The 16,631-nt window shown below is 30.1% G+C and overlaps 2 protein-coding genes across 11 annotated transcripts; both read left to right on the forward strand.

The window, feature by feature from the left end:
• The first annotated feature begins 106 nt into the window (after nucleotides 1-106).
• On the forward strand, nucleotides 107-5,271 carry LOC130796851 (uncharacterized). 10 transcript variants are annotated; one of them, XM_057659255.1, is made up of 11 exons: nucleotides 108-635; nucleotides 798-870; nucleotides 1,257-1,398; nucleotides 2,694-2,741; nucleotides 2,853-2,922; nucleotides 3,445-3,535; nucleotides 3,610-3,671; nucleotides 4,152-4,447; nucleotides 4,524-4,557; nucleotides 4,668-4,778; nucleotides 4,909-5,271. In XM_057659255.1, the coding sequence occupies exons 4-11, from the start codon at nucleotides 2,694-2,696 to the stop codon at nucleotides 5,091-5,093; spliced, it is 897 nt and encodes a 298-aa protein (XP_057515238.1). In that variant the 5' UTR covers nucleotides 108-635; nucleotides 798-870; nucleotides 1,257-1,398; the 3' UTR covers nucleotides 5,094-5,271. The 10 variants fall into 10 exon arrangements, with proteins under 10 accessions (XP_057515244.1, XP_057515245.1, XP_057515238.1 ...); XM_057659258.1 differs by having other exon boundaries at nucleotides 108-567; nucleotides 1,257-2,504; XM_057659259.1 differs by having other exon boundaries at nucleotides 108-567.
• A 3,022-nt stretch (nucleotides 5,272-8,293) lies between these two features.
• LOC130796788 (extensin-2-like) lies at nucleotides 8,294-10,205 on the forward strand. The gene has a single exon (XM_057659184.1). It carries the CDS (start codon nucleotides 8,367-8,369, stop codon nucleotides 9,951-9,953), a length of 1,587 nt encoding a protein of 528 aa, XP_057515167.1. The 5' UTR covers nucleotides 8,294-8,366; the 3' UTR covers nucleotides 9,954-10,205.
• The last annotated feature ends 6,426 nt before the right edge of the window (nucleotides 10,206-16,631 follow it).

The following is a 16,631-nucleotide window of genomic DNA, read 5'->3' on the forward strand; positions in this document are numbered from 1 at the left end:
CCCGTGGAATTGTTTGGTTTTTCTTGACCGGTTGCAACAGGTCATTTTTGACTGTTATCCTTTTCTATCTGCTTCCTCCTTAAATACTCCTTATCTCTATTGTTGCAGCAATAAGTTCATGGTTTATCTTTTAATTTTTTTCTTTTTTCCTTAAATCCTCTTCTATCTCATTTCTTTTTTCTGACATGAAAAGCATCACTTATTCCCTTTCTTCTTCAGCAAGTAGTAGTTCAATAGCTGATTTTAGAAATAAACAGCCCAAATCAGTAACTGAATTGTGAAAACAGTAGCTGATTTATTTCAGAAATAAATAGTTGAAAACAGTCCTTAAAATGCTCGATTATTGAAACTTTTGAAATCAATACATGATTTCAAAATCAGTAGCTTTAAAAAGCTGAAATATACTGATTTCAAAAATTAGTAGCTGAAAACATTACCAAGACCAGTAGCTGATGCCATAAACCAGTAGCTTTGGTGTGAAAACAAATAGGAGGGAATGAACAATCGAGAACAAGTTTAAACGGATGTTCTCTTCAATGGTAGATTTGGCAGCAGGAGTGAATGAATGTAAGGAATAAGAAGTGAAAAGGTGTTAGTGGTTGAAGTAAATGTTAATCAGTAATTTTAGTAAAAAGGTAAAAAAAAGAAAATTAAAAATAGCTAATTGGTAGTAGGTGATTTAACAACATTCTCGGTAAAATGAAACAAAAAATGAGATTATTCATGGTTAATCGATAGTTGGAATCACTGTAGGTGTAACATTTGAGAAATTAAATGCTATATTTGTTATGCTTTAGGAGACGACATCATCGAGGAGCCCTTCTAGTGATCGCGGAGTACCAGACTTAGCTTCTTGAAGCGTTCTTTTTGGTGAGTAGTAGTAGTCCCTTAAAGGGTTTGGTTAGACTACATTCTTGAAAATAATTTTTTTACTAAATCTCTTTTGAAATTGGAAATTGTTGAGACAAATATTGTTGTGAATGCTGGTCATTCACGGAGTTGAGGAACATTGTTCCCTGCTCTCTGTTTTTGAAGCGAGTTGTCATTTAGACTTTGACCAGCTTCACCCGAGAGTGACATAGTCATAAAGCTATGGGCACCTCTTAAACTAGACTCCCTGTGCGCTCATAGTTCTAGGAAACTGATGTTGTTTTTAAGCCTTTGTTTGGAAATTAATGTGTTTGTTGTTTTGGATTGTTACTTCTCATGCAGTTTAATTTGACTCTCTGTTGTTTTTAAATTTTTGTTTGTTACAGATCGAAACCGGTTGGGAATAATGGATTAGTGGAAGTGATTAGAGGTTCCAAGGATGTTATATTGAGCTCAGCATTGTGGGAATTTTGTAGTTTTGTTAGGTTTTTGATTAGACTTGGTTGTGTTGGTTACATTGAACTTAAGGTGATCTGTATGTTTACTTTGTGTTTTAGTTAGATGTTTGGTTTGAGAATTATTTGAGTTAGCTACGATAGAGATCTGGTGACCTTTTTTCTCATGTTTTGGAAGTGCGTCTTAAGTTTCTTGGGAAATAAACCCCGTGATGACCTTGTTTACTCTGTTAACGGTAAAACGGGTACAGTAGGAAATTTTGAATAAGTTGAATTATTCTGGGTAAATTTTTCTAATTTTAAAATGATCAATTAGAAAAATAGATACATTATATGGATTCGTCCCAGAGTAAAGCGGTTTTATACAAAACTTGTTGAATTTTATTTAAATGTGTATTATTTATTTTAGCCTCATCTGTTTCAACAATGGTTTGCTTTTTTTTTTTTTAAAAAAAAAAATTTAATTCATAAACTTATTTTATTTTTTATTTCATTTGCATATTTCTTTCATTTACTTATATTTTTATGTTATTTTTTAACTATAAATTAATATTCAAACTCCCAATAAAATGAATAATTTCATAGCAATATACGGAGTAATTTATATACTCCACGTGTGTGTCTGACTAAAATAATAATATTGACATATAATTTAAATATTGTTTTGAAAAAAAAACATGTATTATCTTGATTACATGAAACATGAGTTAGATAAAGAAGGTGGTTGAAGCATATAGTCATGTTGATATTGTTCATATATTTTTACACTCTTGATTCTACAGGGTTGGTTAGCTACAAGTATAGTATAGCCGTAAAGGTGTTCTCAAAGTAATTGTAAAAACATGAAGTATTAGGTAGAAAAGTAAAATAAATTTGTGATTGAAATAAAAAAAAAAAAAATAATAATAATTATGGATGAGAGTTTAAAAAGAAAGTAAATGATAACAAATAAAAATATAACAATTCCTAACGGATTAATTAAAATGGAATAATCCACTAAAAAAAAATTAAAAAGGAATACTAACGAAACGGAAAAGTAATTTCTATCTTCATGCGAGTATCTCCTAAATTTAAACATCTCAAGTATCGACTTTCCCGCGTCGAAAAATTCTTAAACTCTTTTCAATCAGAAAAATTTCCACTGAATTTCTCACCGGAGCTCCGATTATCGACGCCCAGGTTTCCAATCCAAAACTCCTTAATTTTTCTTGTACTAATTTTTTTCCAAATCTACTTCACAGTTCACATATTCAATTTCCCCCTTTTTCTGCGATTAGGGTTTATGTTTAAATCAAAATCTCTAATTTTCAATTTCTCTGTTAGTTGTCTACTATCAATAAAGAAATTATTTTGCTTTTTTTGATGCAGATGGAAACGTTATACATTAAACTTTACAAAAAGTACTCCAAACTCAAGGTGTTTGTTCTTCTCCCTCAATTTTTAGGGTTTGTTTTATGCAAAATTCACGTCATTATTGCTTTCAACATTTGTGGTAATTGACAAATTGTTCGTTTTTGGTGGAATTAGGATGCAAAAGATCACGAGTTAGATCAAGCTAACGTTGAACAAGAACTCAAATTCGTAGAGTTTATGTCTGGTATTTATTTAAACTGTTATAATTATATTTCCCCAATTTACTCCAATTTGTTTTATGTTATAGTTCAGAAAATTAGTGTCACTGGATTCACTATTTGAATTCGCCAAAATTCAGTTTTTTTTTGGCTGGACTGAAAAGATGGCACTAGTTCAAATTATGTTATAGTACAATTAATTTTTTTTCATTTCTGTTAAATTTAATTCTAGTGTTTGTATTACAGAATGCTGTTTATATATGAAAGTATTGGTCTTTTTGCTTGATGTTTGTCCTTGTGAAGTTTACATGAGTCCTGTTCTTCTGTCTGAGCTGATCTGGACTATATAGTGTAAAAGTGAGTGAGAAAGTGATGGCCAATCCTAACTAGAGTTATGGATATTGTTTGAAATAAGTTGGGTTGGATAGGCTTATATTGTTTCTTGTGAATGGTGCTTTATTTACCTAAAATCTAATTTTGTTGCATTGCATTTCTTGGATGAAGGGGCCTATTTCTCCGCAGTATTTTGACCCTGATTGTTATCGTAGCTGCAGAGAATCTAATAAAGCATTTGATGGATGAAAATAAGAGGCTGTCTGATAACATTGATGAACTACGGAAAGATGTTGACTCATTGAGGTATTTATTTTACCAGTTTTAACTTAGCAGAATTTGATTAGCCTCAACATAAGTGTTGTTTTGTTCGGTTGCAGAAATGCTAAAGACGAACAATATGATGATTTTCAGCAGCGTTTGATGGAAGAAAAACAGAAGAGTAAGTATTGTCATGGTTGATTTATATTCTAAATTTGTTGACATAAGTAACTTGTGTCATGAATTGTTGCTGCAAGACATAAACTAATAGTTGAAGGCCAGAAGCTTTGTTTTTGATCAATTATTATAACAAATATTAGAACATACTGAAGTAAATAAGCAATTTCTAATTTGTTTGGATGAGTATGGTTTTGGATGCTGACTATTTATCTGGAGTTGTATGAAGCAGGCTGATGTCATTGTGTGTACTGAGTTGTGTTTGTTTTGGATGTTTAATCCACTTTCTCTAAATTGGATGCCTTTCTTAAGTTTGAATATATGCTCTATATGATTACTGTGAAAAATTCAAGTTTTGATTGTTTTCATGTAAGGCAGTAGACACCTTGACTTGCCTCTTTTGATGGTGGGACTGAGTGCTGGATGGTGCTTTGTTGCCTAATGACTTATGACTTACATCTCTCTGTTCCTCAAATATATGCAGATCAAAAGTTATCTGCCGAGGTTGAGGAGTTACGCCATTTGCAGCAAGAAAGACCACATTCTTGCAATAGAACTGATGGGCTTCTTGAGCAAAATATTAACAAAACGCAACATAATTTCTCCTCGTCGTCCGGTCAATCCAATGAATCATCCATGAGAATGACTAGGAAACGTGCCAGACTTGCGATGGAGACTAATTCTTCCTTTAGCCCTGCACCAGTGAGTCCTCAAGAGTTGCCAATTACGAAGGGAACAAAATCAAATCAGCAAAAAGAAGCTCCTCTTGCATATTCACAGGTAATTGTTTGGTCCTATTTTTAAGGAAGGACTTATTTAATTTTCTGAACTAAGTTTTCCAAGTGTGAACATGTAGCCAGAGTGCTGTCAAAGTAGCATCGATAATGAAGGTGCGTGCCGTCTATGGAGTTACTCTACCATTCGAGTTGAGAATTTCTCACACTTGTGATTTGTAAATTCACTTGTTTGCATCTTGATCTGTGTACTGTTATTGTAACAGGTTCTTGCAAATGCCTGTTTCAAAACTTTGTTGAGTGCCTAACTGGCATGAAAGTCTCCATATTTAATCAGCCGGAGGGAAGGGGTATACACGCAGTTCATCAGTCCAGTGGTAATTTTACAGGCATACACACCCTTGTTGCGGGACTCTTTTCTCTTGACTAACTAGTTCAATAACCTTTGTTGTTTCCTTCATAAGGGCTTACATTATGATAAAATTTTTATTATTGCTTTATTTGCAGGATATTCATTTAATTTGACATGGCTGAACAAGGTTTCCTGGGGTGAAGAGTTGTTGTGCCATGTTACCTCCTTGGGAACGTTTGCTAATGTTGCTCCTGAGTGGATGCAAGAAGATATCATCTTCAGCATGAGCATGTGCTCCATTTTCTTTGAGAGGTTATGTCGTTTCATCAGACACAGATGATTCTCGGTTTCAATATCAGTATCCACAACAACACCGTTAAGCTTTGTGTAATTTCTGTCCCCGTGGCAATATTTATATGCGTTCAATGTGATGAATGTAATAGAACTTGAGCGTCTTAAAAAGTAGTCGAACTCATGTAAATTTTTTCTACTTCTAGTGCTTAATCCTACTTCGCTTTTAATGTTGTGTTTCGACATACTTCTAGCTGATTTGTGCTTTGGTGCTCACTGGCTCACTGCAGATACTAGACAGTGTCCTACTGGATTCTTCCATGAGCAACTTACAAAATACTTCTTGTGTTTCTACTTATAGTTTAGAGTATTGATTTAAATTTTGTAGTAAAAGTTGAGTCATCAATGAAGATCTTTGCGATGTTAAGGAATATTGATATCTTGCATTTACAAAATACTCCTATTAATTTGTATCAAATTCAATTCTCTTTGAAAACTGCATCATATCAAAATACTAATGTAAATATTGTATGACTCTTTTATTAATGAATTAAAATTAGAAAAAAATATAGTATTTTGAAGGAAGTAACAAAAATAATAAAAAAGCTAGGTTCTCGTAATAACCCTAACAATTTACCCGTTACTTTTTGTTTGTCCACTTTAGAAATTTTCATTTTAGGAGAGAAAATTTAAACAATGTTTTTGAGTTATACATACATTGAAGATAAACTATATTTTATGTGAGATTTGTTAGATTCATTTTAATGTAAAATTTTTTATATTTTTGATGATGTATATTTACAGATATTAATGCTCAAAATTCGCTTTAAAAATCGGGTAAAAAGGTAAATAAATTAAAAAATAGGAATAGATGGAATAGTAAATTTGATATGGCATAACTTGGAAGTATCAAGCTACTTGTTCCATATTGAAGATTGCTTAACTATAAATAAAAAAATGTTTTGTGTAATTAAGACAGCTTATTAACAGCCTTAGACAATCCCACTATGAGCACTCTTTATTCCAAAATATTTGCAAATTCATGATCATGATGTCAGTTTAACTAATCAAGAATACAAAATAAAAGACCAATTCTATAAATCCTTTTTTTAACAATTTACTTTTTCTTGAACAAATCTTGGGAAATATTAAAGAATGTGTGAACTGTGAAGCAATTCTTTATTTTAGACAGTCTTTTGCCCAACTGATAATTTAGAAAACCCACTTTCACAAGATATATAAATAGAATACATATATTAATATAACTTTTTATGGATATAAATAAAAGCTTATCCATTTTTTACTTATACGTTGTCTTTAAAGCGTGTTGTAAGCCTTTATATTTAAAAATATTTATTAAAAATTATAAAAATTATATATTTAAATTTAATATATCGAAATGAATCTAATAAAATCATACCAAAATATATTTTAACACATGTTTAAGTTTTCTATCACCTTATATTAATATTTTTATGTAAACAAACTTTTAATGAGGAAAATATTAAATAATCATCCGAAATTTAGAGCTAATAAATAGTGGTTGATGATTTCAACATTGTCAAAAATATATGTACTGAATTTTATAGATTGTACGGTCATACACTCAAACTTTTACCTGTTCTTAAAATATATTACTACGTAATAACTTGGTTTGGTTTTGAAAGTTAGTAACATTTCTAACTATGAATATTTGTTAAAAGTAATATATGATTGATGTTTGATTTAAAATTAAAATAGTTATTATTATTTAATTAAGAGTAAGTTATTTTCTTTAAAAAAAAGTAAGTTATTTTAGTTAGTTAATGAAAATATGAGAGTTAGTGGGACATGTTGACCCATTAAATTAGTTGCTAGAAATATAAGAGCTAGTGGAATTATGTTGACCTATTAATCATTACAGTATTTTAAAGCAATATAGTAGTTTTACGTTTATTACTCAACTATACTTATTTCTTGTAAATTTTTTCCCCAACAATTTCAATTGTGACCCGTTTATTCAAAATAATCACTAAATTCGATTGATTTGAACTATTCATATTATTGAAATAACTTTTTCAATATAATCCGAAATTGTGTTCAATTTTTAAAATACATTTTCAATTTTTCAGGAAAAAAACACATGAGAAAATTACGCATTCAATAGAATGAATTATTTTGAGTTAAAGCATATTAGAGATAATTGAACGAATGAATTATACTTGTAATTATTTCTAATAAATTTTGCTTTCTTTTAAAGCTTTTATTTTAAATGCTATTTAATTCTTGATATAATTGACTCTTTATCTGTTAAAACTATATAAAAGTTAATGAAACAAATCAAACTCATTCATTATGTTTTTCTTATAAATTGAAAAGAGTACAAAACAAGATAGATAGGAAAATTATACTCCCTTCTATTCAATCCATTGTTTTAATTTTTTTGTCACAATTCACTTATCATTTTCAATATAATAATTATTGATATTAACTTTTTGTAATTTTTAATTAAAAACAATTAGAAATATTAAGAGTTAAAATGTTGCCTCAAGAAGTATGAAAAATTAAATGAGACTAATGGGTTGAACAAGAGGGTGTATTTAGAAAAGCGGAACATGTACTATATAGCTATTGAGTGTACTTTCAAAATTCAACTCACACATGAAAAGTAAAAAAGAGTTGACAAACATATAAATGATCAAACACCAAATTAGCATGAAACATTTTAAAAAGGAGCCCAAAAACAAAACCGTACATGCTCGTTCTAAAACAAACAATATCATACTAATAGGGATCATTCACGACTTGAGCTCAACAACACCAATTCAATCCACCAATTAAACTTTTTTTAAGCAGGCCAAATTGTGAGTACAGGATGGATGATTGATAAGTTTTGATTAAATTAAAGTCATAATCATGATGCAAAATTATGGACTAATTCATATATTTTGGTATGAACCCAATTTTTTAATCGTTCTCAGATCATATTAAGAGAAGTAGAGAACAAAAAATGAGTTAAAATGCTGAAAGAAATGGACAAAAAATATTATTTAATTTGATTTTTATTTGATCAAGTCTTGGTTAATATTTTTGATCCACTTGAGAAATTTTTCTAAGTACTATTCTAAGTGGTTGGTAATGTGATAAGGTATGATGTTTAGAAAGGTTGACATTTTCAACAATAAATTAAAAAAATAGAAAAATTAGTTCAACAAGATGAAATGTTAGCTATATAAATAGCATGGATATTCGAAGTTCAAAGCAAAATTAAGAAACAACCTAAATAATAACATCCAAGAAGCAAAGAAAGTAGCCAACAATAGAAGTTCAAAGGCGCAACACAATGGCCAACATTTTTTGGCCAGTTCTTCTTTGTGCTTTTGCACTCGGTCCATTACTCACTACTGTAGCTGCAGACTCGTACGATTACAACTACTCGCCATACTATAAGTCTCCAGCTTCATACTCGCCCTCGTATTATTATAAGTCTTCATCTTACGATTATAAATCTCCTTCATACTATTATAAAGCTCCGTCATACGATTATAAATCTCCTCCGTATTATTATAAAGCTCCATCATACGATTATAAATCTCCTCCGTATTATTACAAAGCTCCATCATACGATTATAAATCTCCTCCGTATTATTACAAAGCTCCATCATACGATTATAAATCTCCTCCGTATTATTACAAAGCTCCATCATACGATTATAAATCTCCTCCGTATTATTACAAAGCTCCATCATACGATTACAAATCTCCTCCATACTATTACAAATCTCCATCATACGACTATAAATCTCCATCTCCATATTATTATAAATCTCCATCATACTATAAGTCTCCTTCATACGACTATAAATCTCCATCTCCATATTACTCGCCCCCCAAATACTACAAATCTCCAGTATACAAGTCCCCATCTTACGATTATAAATCCCCAGCTCCATACTATTCCCCTCCGTACAACTACAAATCTACGTCATATAAGTCTCCATCTTACGACTACAAATCTCCATCACCATACTACTCTCCTCCGGTCTATAAGTCTCCGTCATATGATTACAAATCTCCATCTCCATATTACTCACCCCCAAAAGACTACAAATCTCCATCTCCATATTACTCGCCTCCAAAAGACTACAAATCTCCAGTTTATAATTCACCGTCATACGATTACAAATCTCCATCTTACGACTACAAATCTCCATCACCATACTACTCTCCTCCGGTCCATAAGTCTCCGTCATATGATTACAAATCTCCATCTCCATATTACTCGCCCCCAAAAGACTACAAATCTCCAGTTTATAATTCACCGTCTTATGATTACAAATCTCCATCTCCATACTACAAATCTCCATCACCATACTACTCTCCTCCGGTCTATAAGTCTCCGTCATATGATTACAAATCTCCATCTCCATATTACTCGCCCCCAAAAGACTACAAATCTCCATCTCCATATTACTCGCCCCCAAAAGACTACAAATCTCCAGTTTATAATTCACCGTCCTACGATTACAAATCTCCATCTCCATACTACTCACCCCCATACAACTACAAATCCCCGTCATACAAGTCTCCATCTTACGATTACAAATCACCATCACCATACTACTCTCCCCCATACTACTACAAATCGCCAGTCTATAAGTCCCCCTCTTATGACTACAAATCGCCATCTCCGTATTACTCACCTTCATACAACTACAAATATCCATTATACAAGTCTCCAATTTACAATTACAAATCTCCATCTCCATACTATTCACCACCATACTATAAATCTCAACCAAACTACGAATACAAGTCTCCATCACCTTACTATTATGAGTCACCCACATACTCCTACAAATCTCCACCACCTTACAAGTATGAAAACTACTCGCCCTCATATTCTTACAAGTCTCCACCACCATACTAGAAGTCTACGGCCACTTCATTACTATTAAATTTTCCGTTCCCCTATGAAACAAATAAAGTTTTATGTTTAAATTAAATAAAAATCCTTCATAAAAGTGCTACATATTCTAATCTCTATGAATTAGAAGAAAATAATTGTTAACCTTTGTTTATTTTTCTTATTTGTTGTTGTTTTTTATGTTTAGAATTGACGTATTAATTTACTATGCGGTGTATTTATGAATTTATGGAATCAAATATTGATCTTTTAATATTAGTGTCTTCACTCCTTTAATGCACTAGCTAGACTAGATAGATGTATGCTGCATTTTTCAGGTTCAAAAGAATATATTTAACATCTATCATATACTTCCAAGGCCGTACCAGGGCAAGGGCAAGCTGAGCCTATGCCCAGGGCTCACCAAAAAATGTATAATAATACTTTTTTTATATAATTAGGGCTCATAATATATCTCTCGCTAGGGCCTCTAAAATCTTAGGGCCGACCCTTTATATTTTCTCTGATTTTTAATAGTTGCTACGTACACTTCTGTTTTTCATGTTATCCAATGTACGATTTTAATCTTTAACATCTTTAATTTTGTATGATAAAAAATTCTAAAAAGTTAAAATTATGAAAATATGCATTAAGACGAATCATATAAGATTTCACATGACTATGCTTTACATTATAACTGGAAAAATATATACCAAATAAAATCAATTAATGAACAATAGTTATTTTAGAAATTGTAGCAGCTATTAAAATCCAAATGAAGTATATTCATAAATATATGTGCTAACATTTTAATAGCAATAAATTGAACTAGCATACAAAGAAACCCATAGCGAAAGTACAATTCAACAAAATACACTTGCTTTGACTAATTTAATTTAATAATTATATTTATAAATGATATCAAAACATGTAAAGTTAAAGGTTGACTTTTAACTGAGTTGGAAGTATTATCGGTAGAATCAATTCTGTTTCTATACTTTTAAAAATTAAGGTGCTAACAACATATCCGTACGTATACTAGATTCAAAACGGACTATATCACAATAATGCGTTACACTTCCTTCTAACGTGAACAGGAATTTCGTCTAGAAGGCCATTTTAATACAAGTAAAAGCTAAAATAACGCAAGAACACACAAAACCAACGTTTTAAGTATCAAGAAAAACAAATTAAACATATATATACATGTCTTACAAATCACCATTTTCATGATCAACTTTGTTTGTGGCTTCCTTCCAACGATAAAATCTATCAGAATAAATTTTCTCCCAACCCTCAACGGATTCGTCCCGATTCTCCGACCAACGATTGTCGATTGGAGGCAAAGGACAATCACCCTTCATAAACAACCGAATGTAATGATTTCCTATTAGAACAATGGCAAGCTCAGCCTTTGGTTTTGTGACCCCAAATTTAGCACGAAGAGGAATTATCGTCCTACAACCATCGTCTAATTTCTCATTTTCGTCAATTTTTCCTTTATACGATATAACAACGTAATTAAATTTGGTTGCAATTGCAAATAAATCATCCGCATGCATCCATTTTTCTTTCTTAAATTCTCCGATTTTCCATTTAATTCGTTCTAATGCGACGTTAAATGAATCATTTAAATTTAGTCCATAGATACGCTTAAATTCTAGATCTGCAACATAATTCAAAATACTTCAAATATTAGCATATATTGCATCATCACGTAGCCCATTGGGCGGTTGGGGTGGATCTAGTACTGTTTGTGTGATAATAGTGAGATCAAATGACATCACTTAGAGTAACCTGTAATCTATAAGTTTTCAGCTTGTTTTGTGTGAAACCATCTCAAGATTAACTCATATAAATAGTTTATTTCAATAATTAATCAGTTTACAATTATAAGTGATTACTCTAACACACTAAAATTATAAGATGAATTCATACAATCAACTCATTTTTCTAATTAATCGATCATTTTTCTATTTGATCTCTTTACGGCCTGTTTGGTTGATGGTAATGAAGTAATGGGAATGAAATGTTGTAATGGCAATAGTAATGAAGGAATGGATATGAGAATTGGTAATGAAGATTTTTTTGTTTGGTGTGCATGACTAAAGAATGGTAATGGAAGATAATATTCCATTGATTGCATTTGGTTGTTAGTAATAAAAAATGGTAATGACTCTTAGTTTCATTATTGTATATTTGTATCTAAAAACATTATTGTATCTAAATTATTCTATCTAATGATTCTTTTTTTAATAATAATATTTTTTTGGATAATTACATACATTACCTTTTTTTTCTTCATTATTTTTTTCTTCAGCTCAAAACAACATTATCTTATTTTATTACCACAGTAATACTTCATTACCATTACCGCCTAATACCATGTTGTTTGATGGTAATGAAAATGGCCCTTTTTGGTAATTTCATTACCTTATTTTATTACCATCCATTACCATTGAAGGCATCCAAACAACCAAATTTTTCATTACTTAATTTTATTATCATTACCGCCCTCTAATACTATGTACCAAACGGGCCGTTAAGGTTATAAATATTTACTTTAAAGTTATAAGTGATAAGTTTAAACTGTAAGTTACATCAAGTTAGTTCAATAGAAATAGCCACTAGAGTCCCTCTCATTTGAGAATTTGTAATTAGTTAATATAAATAGTGTATCACAAATTCTCATATGAGACGCTCTCACGGTGAAACCATTTTAATTGGGTTGGCCCAATATATATTTATTTTTAAAGTGATGACTTTTTATAGTTTTAAACTTATTACTTATAACCTTAAAGTGATCACTTACAATTTCAAAGTCATCACTTAGAGAAATGGGCTTACTTGTATGGATTCGGACTCGTTTCATGGTGAAACGGTCTCATATAAGACAGACTGATAGTGTATCTAGTTATTTAATTTACTTTGTTGGGCGCATAATTTGATATTGGCCCAGATCAAAGCAACTCCGCTCCAATCTCTTCACCCGTATATCTCAAGCCCTTCCTTTGGCCCAACGCTACCAACCAAGAACAACCTAACCCTCATACAGAGTCTGCTAAAAATTAGCCCACTACCATTATCTTTACGGCCCGTTTAGTTGATGGTAATGAAGTAATGGGAATGAAATGTTGTAATGACAATAATAATGAAGGAATGAATATGAGAATTGGTAATGAAGATTCTTTTATTTGGTGTGCATGACTAAAAAATGGTAATGGAAGATAATATTCCATTGATTGCATTTGGTTGTTAGTAATAAAAAATGGTAATAACTCTTAGTTTCATTATTGTATATTTGTATCTAAAAGCATTATTGTATCTAAATTATTCTATCTAATGATTTTTTTTAATAATAATATTTTTTTGGATAATTACATACATTACCTTTTTTTTCTTCATTATTTTTTTTCTTCAGCTCGAAACAACATTACCTTATTTTATTACCACAGTAATACTTCATTACCATTACAGCCTAATACCGGGTTGTTTGATGGTAATAAAAATGGTCCTTTTTGATAATTTCATTACCTTATTTTATTACCATCCATTACCATTGAAGGCATCCAAATAACCAAATTTTTTATTACTTAATTTTATTATCATTATCGCCCTCTAATACCATGTACCAAACGGGCCGTTAGTGGCCTAAATATCACTACTACCCTAATTTCTGCGACAAATTGAAAAAAAAAATCTCAAAAAAATCTTTAGTAAATTTTTAATTAGTAAAATAAATGCCTTTGTATTCAAGCCTTGTCAGGGTTTAATTACTAAATTTTAATCTCAAATGTAAAGAAGGAAGAGGAAAAAAAGTAATGGTTGATGTAAAATAATAAAGTTTACATGATTGAAAAATTAAGGAATAAAATCTTGATCATTTTTAGTAATTATTGATGATTAATGAATGGGTGAAAATTAAATAATGTAAGAGTAAAATGATTGCTTTGGAAATAGATAAAAAAAAAGGAGAGAGGAAAAATGTAATCAATAAGATTTGATCGTATAAATAGTGATGTGTAATGTAAATTTCCCACCAACTGCTCCAAGTAATTAACATGTTATTTCAATATGATTTTATTATATGACTTTTTAATTTGGAGGTCCTGTGTGATTGGGCATTCCGCACCCCTTAAGAACCGCCCATGTTTACATCTGACAACCAAACTAAAAAGAAAAGTCATAAAAATATGATATCACAAAACAATATAAATTACTTATAAAATAAAAATAAAACGCGAATTAAAGTAGAAATTATAGTAAAATCATTCCAACAAATTAAAAATATTGGGCGCAAGTAAATATTGTAATACGAGCTCACCTATAAAGCTGTGTACACGGAGAACAAATTTGGACCATAACTTGCGCTTTTTCTGGAAATATTGAGAGTAGGATTGGTTTTTGAAATGGTCCACGTTGTGTCTAAACTTAACGGCTATCTTGATATTATCTCTGCTTATTTTCAGTACGTCCACCGAATTTTCAAAGCTTTTTGTGAATTTATATTCATCACAAAGATAACTAATAATGCAAATAGAAGATATTAAATATCAATTCATCAACCAGAAAAATAATAAATAAACAATAAATTTAAGCAAGATGAGAAAGCATATTAAATAAAATAATCTTTACTTCTCGATTTTTAGTCTCAAAGTCTTGAGTTTTTCTGCGTCCAAAATTCCAAATTCGAGCTCTTTGTGTTCACTCCAGTCAAAATCAGTCTTGTGATTGATGATCAGTTTGTTGAACAATTCCGAATTTGGATAGATTACTTCTTCTTGTGTTTCAACTTTTAAAAAAATTGTTTTCCATAGGCCAATAGTTCTTACCTCCATCTATAATAATAATAATAATAATAATAATAATAATAATAAATATAATAACAATATTAAATTTAATAACAATTTATTTTGAGATTTAAAAAAACAATTATAATGTTGATAGCCAGACCATAATCTGTGTCATTTGATTAAAAACACTATTAATATTAAATATTATACATAAGAATTATAGTTACGTTTTTTAAAAACAATACATGCCAAAAATAAATTTTTAGCCAACCTTATACGGTTATACAAGAAAATGAAATTCACAAGATAATTAAACCTATCAATTTTTGAGCAAACCAAAAATTGACCTGAGAACCAATAAAATTAAAATTCGTTAGTCAAAACTCATAAGTGCATCATTAAACCAGTCCACTTATGTTATATTTTTGATAAAAAGCTTTTGAGTTTTGGTCAAAAATGTATGTTGTCACTTTGATTTGATCCCTATTTTTTTTAGCAAAAAGTAGTGAAAAGTGAGAAGATTAGAGAACAGGACAAAAAATAAATGAATGCTAGATATAAATGATTAAGATGAAAATAAAACATAAGTTCGTGAATGAGATTATAAGAAGAAGACTATTAGAATTATTGCAAAAAGAGAAAGGGTGTAAAATTAGTATTGATTAATATGAAAAATAATGTAAATTGAGAAGGATATATGAAGTATAACTTGATGAAAAATAATAGATATAGTAACAACTATGTAATTGAATATGAAAAAGTACTCGTTTTGATAGAATTGAATCAAAGAGAAAGAGGATGAGTTTTGAGAAAGTGATAATAAATAAAGACAGAGAATAAAGTGTGTGGATGAAATTAAAAGAGAGTTAAGATATATGGATGAGATTAAAAGAAAGATGTGAACCATTGTTAAAAAAAGAAATGATGCAAATTAATTGGGACGGATTAAAATGAAAAATGCTTTAAATTCAATGGAACGGAGGGAGTAATAGATAAGGTAACAAGTATGTAATTGCTTGGTGAAAGAGTAGAGATAATAAATAGGATTAATATTGACTAACCATTTTTTGATCAATAACACATAAATCTCCAACATCAAAAGGGTGAATGAAGAACACAAACATAGTTCCAGCAATCATGGCCTTCCAAACTTGTCCAAGTACAAAAATTCCAATTAAGAATGGTGATGCTATGATAAGTAGCACTTTTGTGGTAGATGATCCACTAAGATGTAACCATACTATTACTATTATTATTACTATTATTATGCTTCCCAATCCCATTTTTAGAAGGAAACTCGTAACCTTTGTGGTGATGCTATCTTATCTTTTGGTCTTCTTTTTTGATTTAATTGTTGATCTTCTTGATCATTGATGATTGATGTAGTAATCAAAGTACAAAATATGTTTACACTTTTCTTACAAGTCTTCTATATTTTATTCACATTTTATTTCTCAAATAAGACAGTCTCACGACGAAAATATTTTTATTGGCTGATCCAATATATACTTATGATCTTAAAGTGAAACTAATACTTATTGTTTTAAACTAATCACTTGTAGTTTTAAAGTGATTATTTTTATAGTCTTTTTAAGTGATCATTAGTATTTTAAAATGATTACTTACAAGCATACATTGATTAATTGGATAAATAAGTTGATTGTATGGACTCGACAAAACTTGCTGAACTTTATTTAAATTTAGATTTTTTTTAATCATATTCAACTCCGACAAAAATTAAGATTAATATTAGGTGTATAGGATTAGAATTATGACTATATACAATTTCATAAATAAAGTATGTCACCACTTGTGTCCGTTTCCTAATAATCTATTTTAACTAGTTGCATAATGAAGTATTAATAATCAAAGGCTGAACTTAATCTTTCTTAATTTATACTAAAATGTT

Source organism: Amaranthus tricolor, chromosome 12 (genome assembly GCF_026212465.1).
Source record: "Amaranthus tricolor cultivar Red isolate AtriRed21 chromosome 12, ASM2621246v1, whole genome shotgun sequence".
NCBI classification, from domain to species: Eukaryota; Viridiplantae; Streptophyta; class Magnoliopsida; order Caryophyllales; family Amaranthaceae; genus Amaranthus; species Amaranthus tricolor.